General features: G+C 47.4%; 1 protein-coding gene across 2 annotated transcripts; it reads right to left on the minus strand.

Annotated features, from left to right (window-relative positions):
• On the minus strand, nucleotides 1–27,902 carry AXIN2 (axin 2). Of its 2 annotated transcripts, none has more exons than XM_014601927.3 (11): nucleotides 27,676–27,902; nucleotides 26,255–27,196; nucleotides 20,127–20,267; nucleotides 12,480–12,582; nucleotides 10,157–10,297; nucleotides 9,375–9,871; nucleotides 8,940–9,119; nucleotides 8,390–8,620; nucleotides 7,634–7,729; nucleotides 6,084–6,251; nucleotides 1–1,766 (listed from the first exon to the last, which is right to left on the minus strand). In XM_014601927.3, the coding sequence occupies exons 2-11, from the start codon at nucleotides 27,076–27,078 to the stop codon at nucleotides 1,640–1,642; spliced, it is 2,508 nt and encodes an 835-aa protein (XP_014457413.2). In that variant the 5' UTR covers nucleotides 27,079–27,196; nucleotides 27,676–27,902; the 3' UTR covers nucleotides 1–1,639. The 2 variants fall into 2 exon arrangements, with proteins under 2 accessions (XP_014457413.2, XP_019349940.2); XM_019494395.2 differs by having other exon boundaries at nucleotides 8,940–9,122; nucleotides 27,676–27,901.

Here is a 27,902-nt window from a genome sequence, read left to right on the forward strand (position 1 = left end):
TTAATTTGAAAAATATAAAATTTTAATAAAGGCTACATCTCTTAATTACAATAATTATTGTACCAAGTAATTTTCTTTAAATGAAACTCTTTATAATGCATAATTTACAGTATAAGTAGAACAAAATGCCATGGCAAAAGTCATGAGTACAGGACTTGTAATAAAAGGCATAAAATATATTTATACATAAACCCCTTAAACAAACAAGGGAAAGCTTGAACCCTGAATATAGGGCAAAACATGGCATAGTAAAACCATGCAGGCACAGGTACTGTACTGATTAAATTTTAAAAACACTAGAGATAGTGTATTAATATTTTCACCATACACTTTCTACAATATATACAGACTTATACAAAGTAGCAATGGCAAACAATGCACAGATTAACTTAATCAACATAAAACCCAAATGTAGAAATGGAAGGTCTTCCTTGGAAAAGGGTTGCTTTGTCCCAACACAGTGTACACACGCACACACACTCACGCACAGAGGAAGAGGAAGCTATTCAAAGTGTAGCATAGAGCCTTAGCACAACTCCCATTGGCTCAAATGGGTGCTATGTAGAGAAGATACAACATGTCTGAAAACCCACCCCACTGCATTTGACCGTGGTTTTAAATACAAGATGTGCTAACACTGAAGTAGAAAGATAGCTATTTTTCCTAGCCAATGTAGAATACACATCTGGATTATAATCTGGTTTTGCAATGCGTCCTTGTGGCGTGTTAACGTGGAAATGACAACTGGCTGGCTGCTTGTTCAGCTCTCTTCCTAGGTTTGCATTTGCTATAGGCTGCCTTGGCATAGACAGGCCCCGGACACAACTTGGAGTCCCACACAACGAAAGCAACAACAGAAAGCCTCACGCCACAGAAACCCCTGGACAAAAACCAATCGCCGTTGCCGTGTTGCATCGAACATATAGAATGCTTAAGACCTTTATTTTGAATCAGAGCAGCATAGATTAAAATGCACCCATCTCTAGACAAGTGAACGGTAGGGTTGTTTTCTCTGCTTTTCTTTTTTGAGTCAAGGTTCCCCCCGCACCAACTTTTCTTTAGAGCTTTTATCTTCACTTGGAGAAGTGCTGGGCACAACATGTTTCCTTTCTTTGTAAAAGGAGAGAAATTATTAATGAACTTGGAGCTGAACTTTTAGATAGTGGGAACAACACACAAAAAAATATATACCCTCCTCCCATATCCCCTCTCTTCTCCATTGTTAAAGCAGCATATCCATAAACTGGACTTAAGGGAAAATCAGACTGTTCAATAAATATCAATAAGGATTACTGTTAAGGTAAGCTATACACAGTTTCTCTTAGTCCATAGATTTCAGATCCCCAGGAAGTCATATATTATGTATGGAAGTCTCTCAAACATGGTCTGCATCTCCAATAGCCAACAGTGGTCATGTTTTTAATAAATAGTTCAGGGTTTTTATCATCTCGGTACCCAACTCATGAATAATAAATGCCATTTTTTCCTCTAAGGCTAATTCAGCAAAGTCTTCATAGCCCTTGCTTTTTTTTTCTTCATTGGTTCAAAACTTTCCTTCAGAGTTGTTTTTCCCCCTTGTCACTACTGTGTGTCCAGAGACATCTCTAGCTTAGGATTTCTAAAAGGAACACCAATGCCATCAATCAATCCTCTCCACTTTTCCAAGAATCCTTCCTTCGTACATGGGCAGAACTGTGTCATCTTCCCAAATTTCTTCAAAAACCGCACCACAGTCAAATTCATCACTTGCTTTTTTAAAGTAATACCTGGAGTGGGAAAAATACAGTAGGGTTAAACAAAATGAAGAAAAAGGATACCTTGCACTTATTTAAGATCACATGCATTATTTTCCTGCAAAGAGCCCAATTTTTCCTCTCAAATGAGACTCTCCATTGGCTTTAATGGGGTTACTAGGATTACAGAGGCAAGACAGATCCTGCAATATGGAAAACCTCCATCAGGCAGAAATGATGAGTTTGGATTATATGCCAAGTCTACTCGATTCAAGATAGATGCAATTGCAGTCAGCCAAACAGAGCTAAAACATAAGTGTTTGAGGAACAAGGGCAAAGGAAAGGAATACACTACTTAATAAATAAAAGACGCCTCCGGGATGGTGCCTTATATATGTTGGCAGCAGATATTTTCAGCAAGAAGGAAAATTAAAGAGTGTAGCAATTCCTGGCCAAGCATTTTATTTAAAGAAATAAAATTCAAACAAAAACATTCTTTGAGTTTTTTCCTTGTTGCTTTCATGCGTTTCTTCCTTCAAATTCTGGAGCACAACACTGCAATTATAAAATTTTATTAAAGGACCTTTTTAGAAATAGAAGTTAGCCTCAGCTCAAAATCTGCAACATGCTTTCTGCAAAGGAAAGACTAACTGTGTGACATTGGCCCCATGATAAAGCTCAAGGCCTTGCATTTCTACACAGGCACACAAATTGAGCCTCCGCTCGGAGGCTGGAGAAGCTGCTGTGTTTGTTCTCAGCTGCTTCCTAATGGTCACATGCAAAGAGCAATCTTGGTCTGGCTTGCAATATTTGACACTGGAAGGTCAAGTAGTAGTGTCCTGCATTCCTTCTCTTTTGCTCTGGGTCGTTAGATCATGAAGCCAGCGCTCACACAGACAAAAAGTGCCCCCACCCCTCCTGTGTCAAACAGTAAGGACCCCTCTATTATCCTGAATTAGACCGTTCAGCTTCTTGATTAAAGGTTCCTTTTATCCCTTTTCTAGCATTCTTCCTTCTAAGGCTGCTTAATTGCATATGCACAAATGAAGGGCTTCCATTCAGAAGGTTAGCATTTAAGGAGCCTACCCGTCTGCTGCCACACACCTTCGATCTGCCCTGCTCTCTCGCCTGCTTTGAAAAGCACTTTCCCATCTGATCACCAGCAAGAGAAAATCTTCATCAGAGAGATCAGAAACTTCACCTCTGCACTGTCACTTTCAGACAGCAGAAGATGGAGAGGTGTTTGCTAGGAGCAAGAAAAGGTCACACAACTTTTGCAGGAGGGGGAGGACAAAACCCTCAGCTTAAGATTTTTTTCACTTATAATAATTAACAGTCTTTGGCCTGTAGTGGTTTTTGAACGTCCCTTAAGAGGAACAATTTTGCTATAAAATACTTCAAAATGGAATAACCAGTAATAATAGGATATACTTTTTTTTTTTTTTAAAGGGAAAGCAAAATTCTTTGGTAGGTAGGGGGAGCGGGTCCTTTAGCTACAAAGGGAGAGTCAAAAAAGCTATATTTAGTCAGGATACATTTAACGTATTACTTTTTTTTTTTAAGCCATTCCCAGTTGAATTGATGCACAGAATTGTCTCTGTAGTGGTTCAGCAATGAAACAGCTTATTTAAGTTCTTCATATAGACCTCGAGCCTATGCTTATTGAAGTCGGTGGCAAAGTTCCCACTGACTTTAATGGTGCAGGTCAGGACTATAATTCCCCAAGCCAGTAGGCTCAAAACAAAACCAAAATGCAAAAAAGCTTGAATGAGTTACAAAGACTTTCCCCTTGCCTGCCCCTCCTGCAGATAACAGCCAGCCTTCCCAAGAACTTCCTCCACAAGCTGAAACTCTGGTGGTGTTTACAAAATTTTTATTTGAGAAAACACGCTATGACCTTTTACATAATTACAACCTTATTTCACAGAGAAAGGAAAGGGGGGGGAAAAAAAAGAAAGAAAAAGAAAAGCAAAGCAATATCCTCCCCCACATCATCTTCAAACAAGTCGCTCTGCACTTACTTGCTCACAGAAATGGGCTTTCCATTGAAACATGTTTTATGTGGCAAGCTTTGCTTTTTTTTTTTTGACATCTGGCACCAATAGAGTCGAGCAGGCCTGGTGCTACGGTTCTGTTTTGAACTCCTGCCATGTTAAGAGTACTCGACACCACCCGTGTGTGTGTGTGTGCATGTGCACGTGTGTGTGTGTGTGTGTGTGTGTGTGTGTGTGTGTGTGCGCATGTAATGCTATTGGTATTAAATCACTGCTTAATACCCCCCCTTGCCTTTTTTATAAAGAAAGGAACACCACACACTCAGCACATACCCTGCTGGACACATGACTTTGGCACTGAAAAGGAGCAGGAACAGAGCCTTAGGTACCCATGTTGCAAACTGATTCAATCAATAAAGAATTTTGAGAGTCGACCATTTATGCATGTCTTTGTGCATTAAATGAAAGGCAAAGGCTTCAAAGACATGCTTATTAAGTGTGCCTTAAAAAGAAATCAATGCCAGATGTGACCAAGGCAGCTAGTTAGTGCTCCCTCTCATACACACGCTACTCTGGGCAGTATGGCCCTCTTCCCTGAAGGTCACCCGCCGTTTCACTCAAAGTCCAGCCAAAAGTCAAAGCTTAGATCAAAATGATTCCCTGGAGGTACACACATTTGTGTAATTAGTTTCACCTTGTGTCTGTGCAAGATAAAATACTGGGCACGTACCCAAGTTCCTTTTATAAATTTCTGCATTGTCTTTACCCAGGTGTAAAGGGGAGAGATCTAAGCAAAACATTGTTTCATCCTTGTCAGTCACTTTAAAACATTTTCTAAAGTAATTACAGTCTGACAAGGCACAAATAATTGCACCTGGAGGGGCTTAAAGGCCACAGAGGTTTTAATATCATATTCAAGCACCCGAGCATCACAAGACGGAATTGGTAGGAAACAAAAAACGGGCTGTCCTAGAGGCTGAATGAGGCCGCCCCTTTTCACCTCCCAGCCACTGGTTCACATCCAGCCCAAGCTGGTTACCACTGGAAGTTGTTGCCATCTGATGACAGCTGAGGGACCTGCGAGAGAGAATTTAGGAGGGACGTGGCGCGTCTCAGCCTACGAGACGGCCACCAGCTCAGCGCAGCCTCACAGGGGCGATTGTCCTCAACCAGGAGGGACTGCCAGAGACAATGGCAGCCAGGTCCCGAAAGCTCACAAGGGGGCTAGGGTCTCACCTGTGCAGGTGGGTCTTTCAAAACCAGTGCAGGTTCCCTGGTAGGGCAACCTGGGCGGGTTGTGCTACTGCCAGTGCAGTGCCCATTCTGGGTCTCACCCGGGCACGTCCTCTGGCACCTCGGTGAATTCAGCACGAATGTAAAATACTTACACCTGGCTCTTTAACACTTAGAGCTGAAGAAAGGAAACAGCCTAGACAACCTTTATGACCTGAACATTTCATTACTGATCAGAGCCATTTCACCAGTACTGTAAAAATAACCAAGGGGAAAAAAGCCTCCGCCATCGGAGTCGTGACGAGGTGGCGGCAAACTATAGAAACCGACACAACCCACAGAAACCAGACACACAGACTTGGACTTTGCAAACTCCTTCTGCCCAGATGGGAAGATGCCAGGTTTTTGTTGTTGTTTCTAAAAAGGATCTCCGCGTAAGTCCATGGAATTTGCCCTGCAGACCGGGGTGTTCACGAGAGCACGCACGTGTTTAAAGGGCATCTGCGGCAAATCAACCGCACCGAGTGCCATCTCTGTCTGTGCCCACCTGACGCTGCACCTACCTTGATTGCTTATGGCCTCCATTAGTGCTGCACTCCTATTAACGCCCCCATTAGGCAAAAAAGCATCATTACCCCCACTTTACAGGTGGGGGAGCTGAGGCTCAGAGAAATTAAGTGACCCAGTGAAGATCCAGAAGGGACTCGGTGACAGAGCTGGGAACTGAACTCACCTCCGGGTTCCCCTTTTAGCACCTGCCCCATAAGGACAGTCCTCTTCTTCCCGATACTCTGCTATTCTGGCAAAAGCTGTCCACGGGCGACCTGTCAGCCATTATTTTTGGCTATAGGACATGAGCCAAGTTGACTGTACTCGCAAGACAAAGCCACCCGCTGGTCTGATGACCATCATACCTGAGCCGTGCGGGAGCCTGGCTAAGCCCCCCGTGGTTTGGCGGTGGCGAGACCCACATTGCTCAGCGAGACAGCACAGCCAACCTCCAAAAGGTGCCGTAAGTTTTTCCTTGTGGGCGGGTTTGCAGAAATATATTTGTTGATTATTTTGGCTCATGGTCCCAGCAGACCAAAGGAGGAGGAGGAGGAACAAACCACACGATTCTTACCTATAATTTCCCTTTTTGCTCAGCTGCTCTTTAAAGTGCCCAAGTGTCAGGCTCTGGGCCTTTAACATCCTCCTGTAGGGAATTTCTTCTCCACAGAAAAAATATGTGACAACCAACTCACTAGACTGGGAGGTGTGAGCGACTGGGAGTTTCTTTGGCTCTTTGTGACTGAAATGAGACAAAAATATAGAGCACGGTTCTCATTTAGAAACAGATTTTGTTGCAATCCAACCACATATGTTTCAATGACACACAGTGTGGGTCAGCTGTACTGGGCACAACAAAAGTCAGAGAATCATAGAAAATGAGGGTTGAAGGGACCTCAGGGGGTCACATCTAGTCCAACCCCCTGCTCCAAGCAGGCCCAACCCCAACTCCATCATCCCAGCGAGGGGCTGGGCTTGAAGAATACTTTGCACTTTGTTTGGCGCTGTACAAACCCCAACCACAGCGGGGTCCTGGCGCACCACTACGGGTCTCGGGTGCACCAACGCAAGGCGTGCGAGTGAACTGAGCCTTAGGAATTATTCCCATTTTGTGGATGGGGAAACTGAGGGACAGAAGTTTGATTCTCAACAGGATGTCTAAGGTTTAAGTCGGTGGTAAACCTGGGATTCAAAACCTCAGTATATGGTGCTCCAACCATTATGGTAGAGGCCTATGCCTTGAGCCACACTAACTCTTGTCAGTCTGCTTTTGAAAGGTCACGGACAACTTGCATTATGTGCGCTAATGCAAACTGCGGGGCAAGGCATTTAGCTCCCTGGCGTATACCGCGAGGTGTTACTGGCATTTTAAAACTTGCTTGTTTGCAAACACTGCAACAGGGTGATTTGCCCCCAGGTGCACAGGTAACCCCTTAATGACTGGGCAAAAATAAAACTCGAACTTGTTCCTTATTTCAAGTGATGCTTTTTAGAGAATAATCATAATTAAAAAAAAATACTATGCAACAAAATGGCAACAGTGTAGTGAATACCACCTAACTAAATCTAGAACTACTTCTGAGGGAATGTATACTTGGTGTGTCAAAAGGTCACAAAGTGTTAGTCCACAGTAATTTAGTCTTCCTAATTTGTTCTAAGTCTTTGTAGAGTGGCTTCAGAAAAAAAAAAGCTCCTAGCAAAGACAGCTGGTGGACTTAAGGTCAACCAATTAAAAATGAAAGGCTCTAGTCAGGTGGCTTAGTCTGGACTTCAAACATTACTCATTGCTTAAGATGAAGAGGGTAAGAAAGAGAACTTTAATTATTTAGGCCATTTTAGACCTCTCTGTAGCAGATTTCTTGTTAAAAGAACCATCCTGTAATTAGACTAATCCAATCTTTGTCCACTTTACAAGAATGCAAGTTAAAAAGAACCAGAGACAAGATTTAAAAATGTTTTGTTCTCTGTTTAAAAAGTAGGTTTGAAAGACCAAACTTCAAATATCAAACATTTCCTATATTTTCAAAGCACCATCCATTTAATGAAAGTCTAATTTTATGTATATAATGAAAGTGCAATTAGATATGTGTTTCTATACCGTCTTTATTATACAGGCATACTCACTCTTCTGTAGTTAGACTTGCATTGCAAAAGGGGGCATTTCCTCCCTGGATGGCAGCTGAGTGGTTTCGATCCCTCTGTTGATTTGAGGCTGAGCATCTGAAGTTGGGGGTGATGGGGGGGAGAGGAAGGGGAAAGAATAAAAAACCTATTAAGTTAAAATATATTTTCTTAATTGAAGTCTCCTGTGGGCCGTTAAGATCTCTCTTTGCATCAATCCTCACACGCTGTAAACAATCAAAGGAAGAATTAAAATGCTCTGGGCTAATTTATCCTGCCTACCCCAACGAATGATAACCAGCCCAATTCACCACTTGGTACGTTAGCTGGAGCTAGTTCTAGAAAACAAATAGGCAAATCACGTCCGTTAAGCCGGGATGCAAACTCGTTAGGCCCCTGGCTCACCTGTGGGTCTCGGTAAAGTCCGGGGGTGGCTCCCCTTCCCCACCCCACTGCAAACCTTATGCTGGAAAGCGAAGCTCTGTGCACGCTATGCGAGCGTCTCCTGTTACCTCGCTTCGGCCGCCTGCCTGACAGCCAGCAGGCTGGAGGAGAGCTAACAGCACATCTGACAGCTGGGAAGGGAAAGCCAGGAGCCTGCAAGGCGGCTTCCCACATTACTCGCTTGCAGAAAGCCATACTGATGATTCAAGCCCGTCCCCGGCAGGGGGCACCTGCCTATTGCAAAGAGCTCATCGAACGAGGCCCGTGGGCTTGAACTCTGGCTACCCCATGTCATCCCCCTTTGTAGATACCCACCGTTGTTTCTGGGGCTTGGACACCTCCGCGAGCCTGCGACACGCTTCCTCCAGCTGTGCGAGGGTGTTGGGTGGGGTCAGCGGGGGCATGGCAGGGTCCTGGACAAACGGGTGGGCGGGCTGCACCCCACGCGGGTGGCTGTTGTTACCCCACAGGTGGTGGCGGCCTGGGCGCTCGCCAGGAGCCCCCCTGACAAACTCCGAATTGTAGGCCTTCTTTGTGCTTTGTGTGCTGGGGAAGGGGCGTGGGGTGGTGGGGGGAGAAGGGAGAAAAAGGGAAGGAACCGGGTTATAAAAGCTGGAAAATATGACTTAAATAGCAGCTCCCATTCTGCTCGCTTCCCTCTCAAAAGTCTGTCATAACATGAAAGGAGGTTTATTGCCAAAAACATGACATTTTTGTGGTTTTGCTGGTTCTGCGGTACGGCTTTTATATTAAACCAGAGGAGCAAAGAGTCTCATTTGTTTCTAGTGATTGTAAAAATAGACAGCCCATGTAATATATAAATATTTACCGGGAGCAATATTGCCATAGACAGCTGTATATTTACCTATGGGGCTTGTGCTTATTTTGTCTCTCGCTCTCCAACATCCATTGCCAGACGTTCTGTGACCGGTCCGCATCGCCCCCAGGTAACTGGAGCCCCGGCGTTACGGGGAGCCCTCCTTCCCCAGCTGGCAGGGCTACCCCGTCCGTTATCTTGCCGTTCCTCTTCGTCAGCATGCCCGTCCTGCTGAGGAGGAGAGAGAAGGGAACAGGATTCCCCGTCCCCCCCCAGACACGGTGAACATCCTGCGTTCATGTTACTGCCACGCTTTCGCCAGGAACCGCCCCCCAGCGCACACATCTGAGCCGCCCCCCAGCCCAGCCGCCCTGCTTTCTCCAAGTGACTCCATCTGGTTTCCTAATCAATTCCACCTTCCTTTCCCCAAGAAATAATTAAAACTTCCAGCTCACATCCTATTGAGAAATGCTTGCAACTTACCCAAACTGATCCAGCTGAGCCAGAGGTAGGTCCGTGCCTTTCAAGTGGCTCTTGCACTTGGAATAGCAGTAGTAGTCACTGCCCCCAGTGCAGAAGCACTGGACGCGCTGCGCCGCCTCGGCTTCAATCTGCTCTTTCGTCTTGGGGATGGTGTGGTGGTGGATGTAGTGGTGGTGGACATGCTTCGTCGTCTGCTTGGTGATAAATCCTTTGCTGATGAGTGTGCAAGCAGCTGGCAAGGCCGCGCCCTGCTGTTGCTTGCTCCCCGGGAGACGGTCTGGGGAGCGGGAGCGAGGGGTGTGCCGCCCCATGCCAGGCGACTGGCAGCCAGGGGTCTTCAGCACTCGCGACAGATGGTCATCTAGGATCGCCTGCGGGTCTTCCTCGTAGCTGCCGGATGGTAGGAGAGCGAGCGGGTGCTGCTGATGCTGGGTGCTTGCTGCCTCCCGATTGGTCTGTGTGTTGACAGGGAGCTCTGTTCCCTCCTTCTCTTCATCCTTGCAGGAGTAACATTAATAAGAAATAAAGAAAAGCACAGGGTGACACCTGCACTCAAGCTGGGGCTCCTTCCACCGAGCTGGCAGGGAACAGCCTGCATCACTATGGGACAAATCCTTGAACCCGGGACACGCAGCTCGGAGAGAAAAGCAGGCGCGCTCTCCCCCCTGCGTGACATGCAGACAAACCGTGCCACTTCCGTAGCCCCCCTTCCACCTCCAAGACAGACGCTGAACAGCGTGCTGCAAGCACTGCCCCAGCAGCCAGGGGGTTAATCCTCCTACCTCTTTGATTTGCTGTAGCCTCTCCTCCAGACTATCCATGGTTTCTTGCTCTTGCTTCAGCTTTTCCAACCGGGAGATGAGTTCAGCAGCGAAGGTAGCTGGTTCCACAGGGGTCATTTCCTTAGGAAGACGGTGGGTTCTCTACACAGAGCGGGGACAAAAGGGATAAGCCATATTTAGCAGGCAGTGCAAGCTGCAGAAGCTTAGCCGGAGCAGCATTTCTGGCCCCGCTATGCTTGTTGTGTCTCCATGTTTGGATGAAAAGACGACCGCAACTAGGCATGGTCTGCTCTGGATTTTTATGAGCTAGTGCTGTGGCCTCATGGAGTGACATCCTTCCCACTAGCGTTTGCCTTCGGCAGGAGCAGTTGGTCGCACTCCGAGGAACCCCGCTTGTTCTCTCTGTAGTACAACCAGCCCATCAGTAGCTACTCTGAAGTAGAAAATCTTCAAAGACTGTTGTCAAACATCAAATAAAAAAAAAAAAAAAAAAAAAAAACTCTGAGGTGGGAGGGAGAGACTTTAACTCAAGGAATAAAGTGAGCATAAACAGAAAGGAGTTGGAAATTAAAAAAAATAAGATGGGGGAGAAAAAGGGAAAAAAAAAAAAAGAAGAAGAAGAAGTCAAACGGTTGCAGATCAGAGAAGTGCTGGTAATTTATTTCCTGGCTACACACTGGGCACCTTTGAGGTAGTGTTGTCTCAACAGTGTCCTAGATCTCTCTCTTTTTTCCCCCCCTATCTCTTTGTACAGAAAATGAAGAAAGCTGCTGCAGGCTAGTAGTGGTACACTGCTGAGCTTGGCTGCCTCAAGCAGATCTATCAAGGGAAAAAGGGAACATCTCCAAATCAAGTGCAGAATATAAAAAGGCGAACGAGAATTTCTGCCAAAAGCAGCAAACATGGAAGGGAAAAAAAAAAACCCACCCACCAGAATCCTCCCTCCTCCCCGTCCTCTCCCTCACAAACACCCCACTTCCCCCTCACCCCGACTTTCTCCTTTTTTTTTTTTTTTTTTTTTTTTTTAAAGCTGAAAGCTGAACTGCCAACTCTTTCACATACTACCCACCAGATGAGGTGGGGCCTCTCTCCGGCAACCACTTAGCTCCAGAAATGATGTGAGGCTAGAAAAAGGCCACTCTGCTGGAAATTGTCACTCTTACACAAGCTGGCTCTATTCAGTCCCTGATCAAAGCACTGCCTTACAGAGAAAGTCGATTTGCACGCCCTGGGACAAAATAATCTAATTTACAAGCTCAGGCTACAGAACTTTCTTTATGGAGGAGAGGAAAAAAAAAAATACGAAAAAAAAAGAAAAGAAAAGAAAAGAAAAAAGAAAGAAAAACACATCACGCAGGCACCCTCCCACCCCACCAGAAATATCATCTCAGATTTCTGGCTGTTTAAGTCAGAAGACAGAAGAATCTGGGGATAGTCATCACAAGACAAGATAAGTTTGTATTTGTCTGTGTAAACAATTTATTTGCTGCAGGAACCGGCAGCACTTTCCTGAAGCCTGCACTGAATTAGCAAGTCAATGAGTTAATAATTTCCAAGAGCAATACACCTCGATGAACAGGATTCCCTCAAAAGCAAGACAGAAAGTTTTTAAAAGGCATGTGCAGCATTGCAGACACTTCTCATTGGGCAGGCTGGTCAATCCTGCTTCCTGCCTGCCTCCAAACCATGTGTTTTTGAAGTCGGAGCAGTGCGGAGAAGGCGGAGTGGGAGCCTCAGCAGAGCAAAGGTGCGAGAGCGGCAGGGGCAAGTGCGAGAGCGGTGGGGGCAAGTCGGAGCCCAGGGACAAGGAGGACCCCACAGTCACGGCTGCCCTCCTGCAAGCTCCCAGTTTGGCCTAGCAGGCGAGTCCAGCCCAAATGCTCCAGCAAGAGGCAAAAGCCACACACATGGTCCAACCACAGATCAACGCCAAACCAACTCAACCTAGAACACTTCACAAGAGCTCTAGGAACGATCTGACATAGGCTTGACAGCGGGACCCAAAAAACTCCTGGCTTCCTGCCCCTGGGGCAAGGGGCTGGACCCAATGATCTTACCAGGTCCCTTCCAACCCTAATGTCTATGAAATCTGAACTCAAGCCAGTGACAGTCAGACCAGATCCTCTCCTGGCTTGCTGAAGCTCCAGCAGAGGCTCTGACCCAATGGAGCTTGCAGGGATGGTATCTGGAAACAGAGGATGCAACATGCTGACGAGATTAAGTTTTCTCAGCCTCTGCCCCTGGTGCTTCAGGGCCTACGCTCACTAGAAGGCCTTTTCTCTGGCAATCAGACCCGGGCTGTGCAGCAAACACTTGTACTTACTGGAAAATGAGGTAGAGAAACTTGACCATTGGCCTTAACACTCCGATGCATCTCCCTTTGGAGCTGCTTCTTGCTCCCAAGTCTATAAGGAGGGATTCCATCTCTGCAAATGAAAGACAAGTCACAGTCAACCAGGATTTCAAGGTTGATTTGTTTTAAATTATAATGCAGTAAAATGCCAAGTCCTTTCCAACACAGTAGCTAAAAATCCAAATATGATTATAGTTTAATGTAATCATCTCATGGTGCCAGTTAGGCCACCTCCATGTTCTCTGAAGTAGTACAAGCCTGATTTGCTTGAGGTCTGAGCACTCAGGACTCCAGCTGAAACATCCATTGGTCCTATGAACTTAATGACTCAAGGAGGCCCTCAGTCACTGCATAAATAGCATGCAGGTCTTAATAAGCAAGAGCTGCCAAGCGAGCTATGTCCCAGTCCTGGAGGCAGCTTCACAAGGGCGAACACCTGCAGCTTTGCAGAGTCCAACTGGCTTCCTCAGGCTTTTGCCAGCACGCAGCTGCTCTCCGAACGCAGCCTCCGCAACAGGCGGTTTCCACGCGCTGAATACGTTAGCATGCTCCCTGGCACAGAAACGCTATCTTCCCAGGGCTAAGGTTTTTGGCTATAGCCACATTGGTCTGAGGACATAGGCAGGCAAGGGTCTTTGGGTAGATGTGATCTCTTTGATCAGACTGAGTAGTTGGAAAAAAATCCTTAGCAAGCTTTCGGGTGCAGTCACCCTTCTTCAGGCACAGGAAGTCTCTGGAGATCTGAGACTCCAGGTCTAAGGCACTTCATCGGTTGTCAGCACTCTATGTGTAAGGAGAGACCGATCTTGTTTGGTCACTAAGAGCCAGGCTTTTTCTAAGGGGAATCCAAGTTGTTTTTTCGGTCTTTGAGGTTGGCAGCTATAGCTTAGGGAGGTCACTTTAAGGTGCAGCAAGAGGACACGTGCCAGAGCTCTGAGGTTGTGACATTTTTCCACTTGGCCACATCAACCCATCGTGGTGAAGCCATCAAATAAACAGGGCAAGTATAAAGGAGCTATGAAATAAAATGGCCTGCAAACAGAGCCGACCCTAGGTGTGGGGTGCAACCAGGGCAAATCAGCCTGTGCGGGGCCCCTTAACACTGCGCGGGACCATAGGACCCCTACAAAGGTCCTATGGAGGGGTCCTCTGTGTTTCTTCCGTGGCGCGGGGCTGAGCCACCAGCTCGTGGCAGGTCCCATAGGAGGGGCCATGGCCGCCCCGTCCAGCTCTGTGGGACCCCCCAAAGTGCAGGACGCGGGGCAGTTGCCCCAATTCACCATACCCTAGGGATGGCTCTGCCTCCAGAGAGCAGGAGCAGTGATCTTTTTCTAGCAATGGGACTGGCTGCCAGCTAGCCAGCCAGGTACGGATTTACCCACTACAGTATTAAAGAGCTTTGTCCAGCGGTAGAAAAGCAACTGAGCATTATGTCTTCCTGTTCCCAGGTTTCCCCACAGACTTGTTCGGTAGCCTTAGGACCCAGACAAACAATGCCGTTTATACCAGTGTAAACCACCTTCCCACCAATGCCAGAAGGAGTGGATGCATGATGTGCACATCGGCATTGGTGTAACGTACTAGTCTGGTGTAGGGGCACCTTACGTAAAAACAAGCAGTAAGAATACACCGGTGTGTATTACACCACGAATCTATGGGGTCAGCGTATACATGACTGTGGCTCTGTGCGAGCAAGCTATTACTTGCTCCTCTACCACCCAGTGGTAAAACACTAATATTGCCTCCTATAGCAGCTGCCCCAGGAGATCTGGGGTAGCAGGATCTGGATGCTCTTTTAGCTATAATGGTTCAGGAAGTAGATAAGCAGCAAGGTTATTTTTGGTGCTCAGGAGGAGAGAGAGAGAAAAAGAAGGAGAAAACCCTTTTACTTCTCCCAGGTCCCAATGTCATTTCCGTAGTTGTATAAAAGCAACACAGATTACACCAGTGTTCATGGGTCCAGGCTGTCGCTCTCTGTGCTCCAATCCCTCCACCGCTTATCAGATGGGGACAACAGCTCTGTATTGAAAAGGGCACGGTGAAATTATTAGAGTATTAATGGTTGTAGAGTGCGGTGAAGTCCTTGGCTAGAAGGCCCTGCATTTCAGTTGAGAAGCAACGTTCATAATAGAGGGGAAATGAAATTTTAGGGTGTTACTATATACCTCTCTTCCCCCCCATATTTGCTCATCTCTCCCCCAAAATCCATTTCACACCCTCAAACACATGCACATCATTTTCAAATTCACCACCTTTATAGTAGACATGTATTTCCTATTGCTATGGTGGCAAGGGGACTAAGGACAACATTTTCTGAAATGCCCAAGGGCTCTTTCATGAGCATAAGGGCACGTACCAGCCTCAACCTTTAGCTGCCAGACTGGAGACTACTTGAAATACATGAATTTTTATTTTAAAAGTGCCTTGCATCCTCTGGGTTGGGAGAAGAAACCGCTTTATGGCACTTCAAGTTTGGCACCCAAAGCTTGGAGAGCACAATCACCGGACACATGCAGAGACCGTGGCCGAGCTCCAACTTTCCACTGAAGGTGACTGAATTTGCAGCAAGGTGGAGGAGCAAAGAAAAGAGGCCAAAACTTTTAAAAATTATTATTTATTTAAAACTTGGAAAATTGGAAGTAAAATACAGCAAGAGGGGAAATGCCTGATGTGTGGTCTACTGCGGGGGAGGGCAAAGGGAGGCCGAGTGCCCAAAATCTAAGCTAGATCACAGGTGAAGCAATTGCAGGTACTCATTTCAGTTCCTAATGAATATCTGGCTCCAGAGAACGATTTCAGCCTCTGTTAAGCATCTGCAGGGGAGCTACAGCTCACAAATGAAGCCTCACCAGAGAGTGCTTTGTTGGGAAAGCTGCCTTGCACCTGTCTGCACCGTACCTTCCTGTGGCCAGGGTTATCACTCGTTGCCAGAAGCACTAAACATTTAAGGTCCACGATGAAACAAGGGTCAGCAGACATGCGAGGAAGAATGCAATATATCCGAGTTGGCATGGAGGCTCTGCCCTCTCTTAGCAACAGGCAACAAGTATGTGTTGGATGGCCTCCAGCATTAAAGCTCCCTCAAATAGTTATGTGGGTTTGAGGGGGGAGGAAAGTTGGGAGAATGTAATCCCAAGTTAAATGCTCATCCCAGGGATCTCAGGAGAGACATCTTTGAGGTTTACCAAAACCTCAAATGCAGAAGAGTTAAAATGTCTCGTGCATTCTTCCTCAAAAAAGAAAGAAAAAAAAAAAAAGGCAGCAGGGGGTGTCCACTTTCATCCATTTGGCTACAAGTTCACCTTTGGCAGCGTGCAGGAATCCACCTGTCTGGGCGCCACACACGAGGGAGAGGAATCGAGGTAACCAGCTACAACGGCCATGCAAAAGGGAGGCGTGCCCTGCACAGAACAGCAACCGGAAGAGGTCGGAGTGGGAGGAAGCAAGGCAGCACAAAAGATAAACTCAGTGCCAGGGGAACAGGGCTCCAACCTGAAAAGGGCACAGTGCCACGATACAGGACATCGCCTCCCTCCACACACACACACGATGGAAGACGCTGACCCTAGTCCTACACTCTGTGGCAAAAATAAAATAAAATAAAATAAAAACAAGAGAGCCCTATGGCAAGGTCCTATCCTGCAAAGGGATCCCAGCACACACGCAGGTTTGCTCCATGAGGCTGCGCTCCAGCTCCACCCGCACAGCCAATAATAGGGCCATGCTACGGAAAGCAAGTTATAGTTCCTAGGACTCCCCGGGGGGATTTAGTCCCAGTGAACCAGGGTTACATGGCTCATACTGAAAGTCTCATCTCCAAGAAGATGGACTTGCACGCTTTAGGACGGAGCTTCCCTCTCCCTTTAGACTTGCCCCATCGGGTTAGTTTAGACTCCACCCCTTTCATATCACATCGAGTCGGGCCCACTTTCAGCCAATGAGAAGCAAGACGTGTTCAGGCACGTTACACTTGCTGGTCCAGACCCACTCGGGCGGCTGTCAGACAAGTGACGAGACCGACACATCGCTAGCTGCTCTTGCACCTCTTGGCAGCGACTGGTGCCCTCCGTCCGCACCCGGCCGACAAGGGATCTGGCGAATCCCAGGGAAGGTTTGGGAAGGGGGACGTCAGCGTAAAACCGGGCCCGTTTCTGATCTCTGCTCAACGCCGTTACACAGGAAGAGTCTCAGATCCGCTCCTTGCTCGCTTCTGAAAGCCTGTCTCATCAGGAGTGTTTTACAACATGGAACAAAGCACAGGAAAGACATTTCATGGAGATGGGAAGAGCACTTAGTAGCTTGAGAGAGTCCTTCTAAAGAGGGAAGAGAGAATTTTATAGTCGGTTTGATGTCTGCTTTTTAAATCTAGGCCTTCCACATAAAGTGAGGAAGGAGAATAATGCCAGGCTGAGGAGAAGACAAGAATGGGTGATCACCTCTTACAGGCGAGGCAGGAAGCTGGAGCTGGAGTTTACAGCCAGCCTGGGTACAATAAGGAAAAAGATATTAGGGGAAAAAAATCTGAAGCTGAAATGCGTGTAGGTCACACTAACAACTAGAAAGAGGCTTTAAAAAGAAAAGGCTTGGGCTTTGCCAGAGGTTTCCATACATAGTGCAGGATTACTACTAAAGAAGGAAAAAAAAAATCCCCTAAAAAAGGCAGCATTCCTCAAATAGGTTGTTTCAAGCTAACCTTCTCCCCTTTCTCCCGCAGTAAACATTTGCACTCACTTTCTTGGCTACTAAAAGCTGTGGGCTGAAGAGCTACAGAGTTTAGGCACTAAGTAGTAGAGTTTAATTATAAACATTTCAGCTAACCAGTCTGGGGCTAAGCCAATCTGTTTCTGGGGGAAACACTAGTTTGAAGTCTTCTTTCCAGTCAGCTGCCATTTAAGCTGAGCCAATTATCTTAGCCTTTTGACTCAGATGTGCCTGACCTAACCTGAATGTAGTTTTACTGCTGCTTTGAAATATCAGACTCATGCGCGTATGCATTCACTCCCATCTTCATTTGGCAACGGCTCTGAAACAAGCCTCTGATCTTGCCAACATCAAAAGCCTGGTTTGTAAGATAAGGTAATATTTGAAGTTCGCTCAGCAGCATTCCCCTGTGTCCAAAGTAAATCCATAAATAAGATATAAGCAAATAAAAAAAAAAAATCCCTTTTCCTCTTTCCCCTCCCCCCCAATCAAGAAATGGAAATAGGAATTTGCATGATGCTTTGTGACTGCTACCCCCGCCCCACACCACCAAACTGATCCCTGGCATCAGAGGGAAGAAAAGCTTGTGCATCGTTTGGCAACTCTACCTCCAATCATAATACAACAAAGTTTGGGGTTTTTCTCTTAATTAATACCTCCCTTTCCCACTATATGTGGTGTGAGCTCAGTGGGATCATTTCTGCTCTTCACCGCACACTAGCACGAAGTAAGTGGGAGTGACTCGAGGAGGATGGATTTGCATCTCCACTGGTGCTACAGAGCGAGCTGGTGCCCTTTATTACAAAGGAGGACACCCTCGCGGTGAGAAAAGCACCACGACTAGGGGCAGCGCTCCTCAGACGCTCTGGCACATCTATTTCCTACATCATCCACAGCACAGAAGGAAGTTAATCCCAAGCATTGCATGCACATGTTGTAATGTAACACCCGCAGTCCCCAACGTTTCTGGAGAGGAAGTTTTGCAAGCCTCAGCTTTGGCAAGTCTCTGGGTTTGGTTAGATTTCCCTCCTCTCCACCCCCATGTTGCTCCCACCAGTCCGCCATCGCCCCCCGCCCCAATCCTTGCACGCTCAGGCCCGTCCCCACCCCATAAACCAGCTGCGTCTCACTGCTTTCAAAGGTTCAGGGGACTGGCTCAGCTTGTAGCAGGAACCATTTCTTTTCCAGGGTTGTGTCTTAAGATGCAAACCTTTTGCGTTCTATTGAAACCCACACATGCCCCCTCCATCCCCCCCCCCAAACTTGAAGCTCCCAGCAGTTTAATCAGCCAAGCTTCCCCAAGCTCCTCACAGCCTGCACTGGCTATTGTTATGGCAGGAAAAAACAGCCAGGCTCCTTTCATGCGCTGCTTTATGGGGAGCTCCTATTCACTTGTTCAAGTAAATTTCAAAGCGGCCTGCTACCCTCTTATCCCCTCTAAGCTCCCCTAGACTAACAATAGGCTGAAAGCGATTCAGTTAAGCCTTTCATCCACCATGCACTTTATTTCTCACTCAGTGCTCTCATCTGTATAAGGCCCACAATTGGCATTGCTGTGAAGAGAGGGTATAATCCTAGCCCTGTGAATCCCAAGTGACCCTACACTGGTCCAGAAATGACTAACCCAATGAATGCTCTGTTGACACATGATCACATAAAAACTAGAGCCAGTAAAGAAGAAATAAAGAAGTCACCCTATGATTCAGCTCTTTTATTTAATGCCAATATTGTTCAATCAAGGACTCCAGTGGGACAAACAAACTATTTTTTCCACAATATCAGTTCAAAACACACATGTGCATTAAAGAAAAAAAAAAAAAAAAGCATTTTTATTTGTTCATCTGGTTTGTTTGTGTTTTTTTCCCAAACCCCCCTGTTTTCCATTGTGCATCCTCATACAGTACACTGCCAACCTGAAAACGCCAGGATGCAAGTCTTAGGCAAGGACATGCAGTAATCACTGCACATATCTGAGACACTAAAAAGTTGCATTGAGTATATTTAGGCCTTGAATGCCTCATTTAATTGAATACATTACCTTTCTCAAGGGCCTGCTCCCATTTCTAAGGTATGCTCTACACTCAGACGTTGCCTTCCATCCCAGGATCAAAAAGTGCTTTACAGCTAATAGTGAATTAAGTCTTGCTTTACCCCTTGAGGCAAGAAAGTATCATTATCCCATTAGAGATAGGGTGGCCGAGGGAGCAAGGTTAAGCAGCTTGTTGTGCAGAAAGTCTAGGCCAGAGCCAGATGAGAGCCCAGAACGGTCTTTGGCCACAGGGCCATGCTCCTAAAACACTTTAGACTTTAATTCATAAAGGTTTCAATCAAACAATTCTCCACAGGCCCCAGCTCATGGGGCCCACGGTATTTGCAACCTCTGATCCGAAGTGGGCATGTTGGCATGACTGGTGAACTTTAATCCTAGAAAGCACTTCCTATAGGAAGTAATCTCTTTCGTTTATGACTGATAAATACTAAAGGAGGCCAGGCTTCAAGGAGACAGAAATGCACACCATGAGCAAGAGTTTTTTTGCTACCATTTAGTTGGTCTAATAAAAGATATCGCCTCTGAATCAAGAGCTTTGTGCATGAGCAAGTTAAACATTTCAGTTCACACCTGGGAGAGCAAATCTGCTCAGCCAAGGATGAGCAAGAGGGACCCCTCGCTGCTACTGCATCCAGTATCTGAGACAACCGAGTCAACAGTAACACCCCCAGCAATACTTCTGAATTGCACAATCTACTTTGCAGTTTGCCTGGTATCCAATTCAGCAGACCTCAAGTCAAATCAAAAGCAGAAGCAAACCAAAAAACCAAGAGTCATCATCTGCGCAAGCCACTGTGGGTCCCTGGCCCGGGGTGGTTGCAAACGGTACCGTTTCAAAAAGGATTTGGTTAAGGCGAAGTACTTACACACTGCTGTCTGTCATCGACATGGAGTCATCAGTCAAGGCATCGCTAGATATCTCGCTATCGTTTGCGCTAGTTGCTGGAGCAAAAACATAGCCAGAATTCACATGGTATGGGTTAACAGGATCATTCCTCTTGAAGGACCTAAGGGACAAGCAAAACAGGCTTCTAGTTATTCCAACACATGGAAAAAAAAAGCACAGAAGTTTAATGCGAACATCCCACGCATGGGAAGCGCACACAAAGAGACACCCCGAACCTCGTTAGTATTAGTCATCCACACCTTTACGTCCAAACTGCAAGGTGCGTGCGGGCCGCCAGAACACACGTGTCCTCTCCTGACCCGAGAGAGACCACCGCACAGACACCAGCACTCTCTCAAGCTGGTGACTGCGCATCTGGGTAGCTTTCCAAGCCATCCACATTTGTCCCCAAGCCATTTTTAGGAGGGTTTTTAGAAATTTCTAGGGCACACGCTAGACATACCAGCCAAGCAGCTTCTTCAAAGGCTTAAATACCATTAAAGGTTTGGCTCCTAGTCCCTTATTCTGCACCAAGGACCATGGGAATAGGCTTGAACCCTGTGTATCAAGTTCCATGGAAAACCATTAGGACTTGAGCTTCTGAATGTCTCAGGCACTTCTGAAAGTGGATCTTCAGTTCTTTTGGAAAATTTACTGCCTCTTCTTTCCTGGCTGCCAATGCTGACATCAGACCGCAGAACAAAACTAAATGATTAATTCGGCACTTATACTGCACTGTTCAAACCCGTTCTACCAAAAGGCGAGTGCCACTGTACATATAGAGAAAGTAAAGGAGGTCCAGTTTTTCTAATGCCCCTGGGAGGCTGGGGGTGGGGGAGCCTTGACATACCAAGGAACAAAATGTTAAAGGATTTGCAGGTTCTCAGCGCCCATTCAAAGTCAATGCACCTTTAAAGGACAGAGGAAGTAACACAGCTTTAGGGCATCAAGCTATGGTGCCAAGAACAGAGACATAAAGAATTGAGTTCATGGCCATTTCTTAAAACAACGGTTCACAGGTCTGAGGTCAGAGAGTAGCAGAGCAAGGACAGACCACCCCCCCCCCCCCACCCCCCGTACCCCAGCTGCAGGACAACGCTCCAATCAAATGGATGCGGAAATTTAAGAGTTTGGATTCAGGCCACAGATCCATGCATGCATGAGAAGTGCGTGGAGAGGGTTTTAAATGCACATCAAGATGCTCATTTGTTTATATGCAAGGGTACGGGTGGGTTGCAGAGCCTGTGAGTTGGTATATCAAAGCAGCGTCTTCTAATCTGCTAAGGTCTGCTGACTGTATTAATTAGGGTCACTTGCCCAGAACTGGGGGCCTGAGGAATGTGACAGCACTCTTCAGGGGTTTGGTTTGTTTTTTTTAATGGGCTTTCAAACTCCCCGCCCCCACCCCAGCACTTCTGGGATTGGAGGAGACGCAGCTTGATTTAAGTGAGCAGCACAGCTGCCTTAATGGAAAGCAGCACTTCCCCTCCTGCTAGTATCTCCAGCCCCTTTGTCTCGTTTGCCCTGGTTACCCACTTTCGACCTCTTCCCTGTTCTTTCCCCGGCTCTCTCGCAAACAACAAGTTACCCCTGCTCCCCCGCCGCGCTGCATTCCTCCGTTTCACCAGCGAGAGGGAAACATGCACTTTTGCAAAAGCTTAAGCAAAGAAAGGTGTGCGCGCAGGGAGGGGGGAAGGTTTTCAAAGAGATGGGCCTCTCTGGTATGAGGCCTAGTGCAAACAGCGACTGAAGTCCTAGGCCCCCGTTTCAGACTCGAGCAACACAGGAGGCCTTGCTGCCAAGTCAGGTATTTAAGCACAGCTGGGATTACATTCTTTTCCAGAGCATGCCAAGACATTTCAATGGGAAGATCAAGACATTAAAATAAAAAAATAGAAGATAGTAAGGAATGCCACTGGAAAGGAATCAAATCTTAGAAGATAAATTAGTTCCACATGCTGATGAAAGCCCTACCATAAAAAAAGTGGACTTTTAAAATACTGCCCTCGATAAGGCAGTTCAGTCTGTAAGGTCCCAAGGACGCTCCATGGGCCACTGGCGTGCTTTGGGGAGGATGGAAAGGCTGCAGAGCTTTACGGTTTATCGTTCTGTTTGAAGCCGTTTCATGGCTCGCGCCCACAAAACCCAGGCCTGTTAGAGGCTTACTGCTTTAAAGTATTTGGTTTCAAGATGTTCTCCATCTGTACAGAACCAGCCTGCTTTTAAGTGGGTCTTAAGTACCTTGCCCTTCTTGTGTGTTCAGGGTGGCTCCTTAATCACTCTATTAGGAGTGGCAATCAATCATTCAGAGTTTGGGCTGCAACTCGGCAAAGAGCAACAACCACTTCTCCAAGAGATGCCTAGTAGGTTTGTAAGATACCCACTTCCCCTCTTGAACACTTCAGCTTTTAAGCCACCACGTTTGAACAAAGCTTGACACCTTCAAAACCACGCTTTGAACAAAGCTTGGCACGCTCCACAACTCGCCTTCCTCCCCAGCACAGATACTGGACCACAGTGCTAGCTAGCTCTTTTGTCAAAACCTGTTGACTGGGGGGGGGGGGGGGGGGGACAAATCAAAACCCTCTCCTTTGTCTTTAATCATTTCATTTAAAAAAAAAAAAAAGTTGTAACCTCCATAACAGAGCTCCATGCAGAAATCCCCACATACTTTAAGAAAACTGATTTGGGCTGTTTCCTTACTATTACTTTTTTTTTTTTTCTTTAATTTGACCACACTACTATAGTAATTGCACCCAGATGCATCAAGTTGCCTGCAAGGATTTTAAATTCCTATGGAAAGTGGTGGTCTCCTGATGCAGATCCTGCGCGCACACAAAAATCTTCAAACTCCATATGCAAAGTGCTTTCAGCTGTCAGGTAGCAGTTGCTCTGGAGCATCAAGGAGAATGCCTGATGTTTCTCAGACTATTCTTATCTTGGTGTGCTGATACACAGCATGTCGCTCTCTCTATGCTGTGTTAGGCAATAGGCATTACAATGCCACTAAAATTTCAGGGGCTCTCTTTTGGATCCCCTATTACAACAATGCAGTTTAGGAACATTTTGCAGGGGGGGGTTATATAATTTTACTGTCAACCTCTGGTTCTCAGAAAGAATACCATTCTGGAAGCTTAAGCCACAAGCTTACACACACACACACAGGAGGGAACCTACTAGCTTTATTTTTGGAGGCAAAAATTGAATCTCATTAAATATTTTCCTGGAGACAAACATCACTGGGCAATCAAGGGTTTCGTGCATACACACACACACAGAAAAAAGTACCTTTTAGCAAAACTATGTTAATCACAGCTTCCATGCCCTAATTGTGGAACACTGCTTCAAACATAGCTTTACAATGGCATCATTTACTTTGATAATTGAAGCCAAACTTGGTTTCAATAACTTGACACAAAACGAGCTCCATCAGCAAGTTCTTTCAAAGGACAGGAAGCACTTTGAGCCGGTAGAGGGCCATCTGCTAGCCCCAACTTACTTAAAGCAAGACCAGCCTCGCTGATGTTAAGAAGAGAAAACTTAATGGGAGGCAGATGAATTCACCTTGGGCGGAATAACGCCATCGTTCAGGCTGTGCTCGCATAAAGGCAAAAGCACTGCTCCACTTCTGCAGGGCACGTTGAGAATCACATGCACATACTGCCGGGAATCCCACCTAGATGTGGCCATGTCCAACACAAACTCAACAGTTGGAGGGGCCCAGCTTCATCATCATCACGCATCAACACATATTTAACACAAAGAATAGTGTGGAGGAGCCAAAATATAGCTCAAGATGTCTCTCTCTCTCTCTCTCAGATGCCTGTATAGGGACATCAGTAGTTAACAATTCAACCTACCACCAGTTCCTGTCTTGTCAGACCCAACACCTGCCTTTTTACCCTACTACTATTGCCCTGTAGTAACACCTGTGCAGGAGGCAGTGGCAAATGCAAGCGGTTTGCAAAGTGCCCGAAATATTTCAAGTCCGGTGTAAATGCTGAGCTTGACTCCTCTGTGACACACCAGGACGGAGGTGTGGTTTGGCCACTTATCAGAGGGGACTGTGTCACCACGAAGATCTAATCTTAAGTTCAGTGAACACAGCGATATCCGTACACTCAGCATCTCCAACCTCCCGCAAAGAAGTGACTTCAGCCATATTGGGCTGGAAGGAGAAACGCAAGTTCACTGCCTTGGATTGGGCAGAAGCGCACTCTCCCTCACCTCCGCGCTTCCCCTGAAGCCCAAATAACTGGATTCAAAAGTTACTGGAAAGGCAAGAGCCACTGATCAAAGCACAAGGCACTGCTTACCTTCTAGGAACAGATTTGATACTTGAGCGATCAAAAGATGGGGCATGATGGCCACCCATATGCTTAAGTAGAGAGTTAGCCTATAAGGTGCAACTCTACCGTCCCTTCCTCCAAACCCCTGTCCTTGGAAGACAGCAATAGTCAAACAAGGAGTCGTCATCTTCAAGAGTTCTCTTGGATCAGAAACAGCTAAGCTTTCGAAGTACCCAAAGCAATGAGCTGCCTCAACTAGCGGAGCATTAAAACCCATCCTTCCGGCACCGAATTAAAGCAGCTGGAAAACAGCATCCTGCAACCCGCTGCCTGGTCGCAGGACAGCGCAGGAGTACAGTTCTCCAGAGCGGTAGCTCTTAAAAGTAGTGACACTCATGCAGGAGAGGAGGAAGGCAGCTCTAAATCCTCCACCTGCTGGCTGACAGTTAGGGCCTTGGACCTACAAAGTCCCCCAAGGGGGACAGCGCTAGAGGCCACCTCCTTTCAACCCTCCATACGCACAAGCACCACCTCGCGACTGCACTCCAAAAGTTGGCCTCAAGTACAAACAATGAGAAAAAAAAACAAAACTTGTGCCAATTAAACCAGTGTAAGATTCAAAGGAACTTCATACATGGCATGGGAGCTACTCCTAATTTATCCTGGTGTACAGAATCGGTCCCAGAGCCCCTGGAAGCTCTCATGACTGGAGCCCATCTGATGGGTAGGAGAGGGAGAGAAAAAATGCACTACAACAACCCTCCTCTAAGAGGCAGAGCACAACCGAAAGAGAAGCCTGAAATCCTTTGATGTCCATGAATCACAGAAACAAGCTCGACATTCCTGTAAACCAGATGTCAAACACTTACCATATTGAAAAACAAACTCCTCGCGCCTGTGCTAGCAGACAGAACATAACCGAGAGCAGATCACCCCACCCAAGATCCTGAGTCCACAGTCCCCCTTTATGGGCAGGACAACACATTTTCAGAGGTTTCCAGTCATTGTTTAGACATTAAAAATAGGATTGAAAAGAGATGGAGGACTGGCATGTCAGGAGAAACTACAACTCCCCCTCTCATCCTGCCTTTTCATCAAGGTAGACAACAAAAGGAAGGGCTTCGTATCACAGAAATACCACCACGCAGTTGCTGTCCCCACTCACCCAGAGCAGACAGCGCACGCTCCGGATCTGGCAGAAGACACTGAACCAAATCTCAATAAATTTAAATTTCAAGCACGTGACCACCAGAAAGATGCCAGATCTACTATTACTCTGCACCTGAAACGCCTGCATCAACCTCAAGTACTAGATGCGACTATCCTAGGCTCCAGCACACATGGGCACAGAGCCATCCTGGCTGGGCACGACACCTCTGTTGAACGCGATGACAGACTCTCTCATACAAACAGTAAAACACAAAAGTCAAACGTGGGCAAGTGGCAGAGTAGGTGCATGCATTTTCCGTTCCATGACCCCACAACTGCTTCTCATGCAACCCAGACACTTAACCACTGTCTGCTGGCAATGTGATGCACTTAATAGGTTTACAAGTTGAATCAATAATTAATGCATGATGGAAAGACACAGTAGCCGCGAAGTTTTTTGACACGCAAAAAGTACCAGACCGATGAAGGTGCCGAGAAGCATCTATGTCAGCTATGCCACAGCTAGATTTATCTAACAGGATTGCTAGACTGTTTTTAAGCAAGTCTCTACCAGATGTTGCCAGCGCTCAAGACTGGTGAAGACTATGCCCACTTGACAAGCTTCTTAAAGAGCATTAAAACAAGCTGGGATTCCCAGGACTTCCCTTACCTGTATCCGTTCTCAACAGTTTCCGTAGCTCGGACATTGGCTGTAACCCTCAAAGTCTTGCTAGACAACCCAACGACAGATGGCAAGATTTTGCTTTTAAAGTCCGCGCAGCTCCACTCCTCTTCTTCGTTCAAGGTTGGGAGATAGCCACAGACCACTTTTAAGCTCCCCAGTCCGTTGCCGTTAACGTAGGCAGGATTCTCTCCCCCGCTCTGTACGTACTCGAGGTATATATCAGAAGTTAAAAACATCTGGTAAGCATTTTCCTCCATCACAGTCTGAATCTCAGTCTGTGCCTGATCAAACATTACCGAATCTATCTGCTGCTTCTTGATGCTATCCCGTATGTAGGTTTTCGTGGCCGGCTTGAGCTGCTTGGAGACAATGCTGTTGTTCTCGATGTACCGTTTGTATATAGCTTTGGCTACTCGTGAAGTTTTGGTATCCTTAAGGTCCATCTGCCTGAAGCCATTGCAGGCGAACCAGAAGTCTAAGGTATCCACACATTTTTCCCTTTCCAGGAAGGTCCGAAAGAGATAGGCACCATCTTGATCCCCCAACAAAGAGTGCAGGGACTTGGTCCATCGGGCCAGAGGGGAGTCCGGAGACGCGCTGCCTTCTGGCTCTCCCAGACCATCCTCATTCCTCCTGGGGGCCGGAGACACCGGCATGGCCTTGAAGCTTTGGCTTTTCATGGCAAACGAGCAGGCAGGCTGCGGGCATGGTGCCTCTCCTTCCTCCCCTGGCACAGGGGGGCGCGGGGCGTCTTCCCTGAAGCTGGTGCTGGGGTCCGGGAGGTGAGTCAGCAGCACAGCACTGCTCATGGCTCCTCCGTCCTCCTTCAGCTCCTCGGTAGTCTGCCTGGCTGCGAGGGTGGGAGCCTGCGCCTCTCTGGCTGTAGCGCCGCTCTCAAGTCAGCAGGGGATCCTCGGAGCCTTCTCTCTAGCAGGGAAAGAAAAAAAAAGGAGGGGGGGGAGGAAAGAAAAGAAAAGAGTATTGATCTAATCAAAACCAGATCCGCCCAACATCAAAGACCAAAAGTAAACAGGCTTTTCAGCTGCTCGCATTCAGGAGGCAGCAGCGATCTGCAGGATCACATCGGCTCCACTTTCCACGTCGGGTTGGGGAGGAAGGGAGGGGGGGGGGGGACGGGCTGACCCCCCACCCGGGCCAGCATCGCCTGGCAGGGAAGGAGCCGGGGCCATGTGGGTCCCATCGCTGCCCCGGCCCCGCACGTGCGCCGCTCCCGGGGGGGGGGGGGGGGGCCGACGGGTGAGCCCCCGGGGGAGCAAAATGCTGCAGAAATGGCGACGAGCGGAGCAAAGGGAGGCAGGAAAAAGGGGGGAAAAAAAAAGTCCCGAGCTACTTGGTGCCTCCGGGCAGGGCAGGGCAGGGCAGGGCAGGGCAGCTCCCGCACTCACCGTCCAGCAGCCGGAGCGGATCCCGAGCCCCCTGCGCCCGGCCCTCGCGCAGCATCGGCGGGCAGGGCAGGGCAGGGGCGCTCCCGCTGCCCCCAGCCCCGCCGGGGAAGACGAGAAGGGCGCAGAAATACAAAGCCGGAGCCGCCCCGCCCCGCTCCCTGCACGCAGGTCCCCGGGCTCCCGCACCGCCCCGAGCTGCGGCTCCAGCCGCGCACATCAAAGCCGCG

This window comes from Alligator mississippiensis, chromosome 8, assembly GCF_030867095.1.
Source record: "Alligator mississippiensis isolate rAllMis1 chromosome 8, rAllMis1, whole genome shotgun sequence".
Taxonomy (NCBI): domain Eukaryota; kingdom Metazoa; phylum Chordata; order Crocodylia; family Alligatoridae; genus Alligator; species Alligator mississippiensis.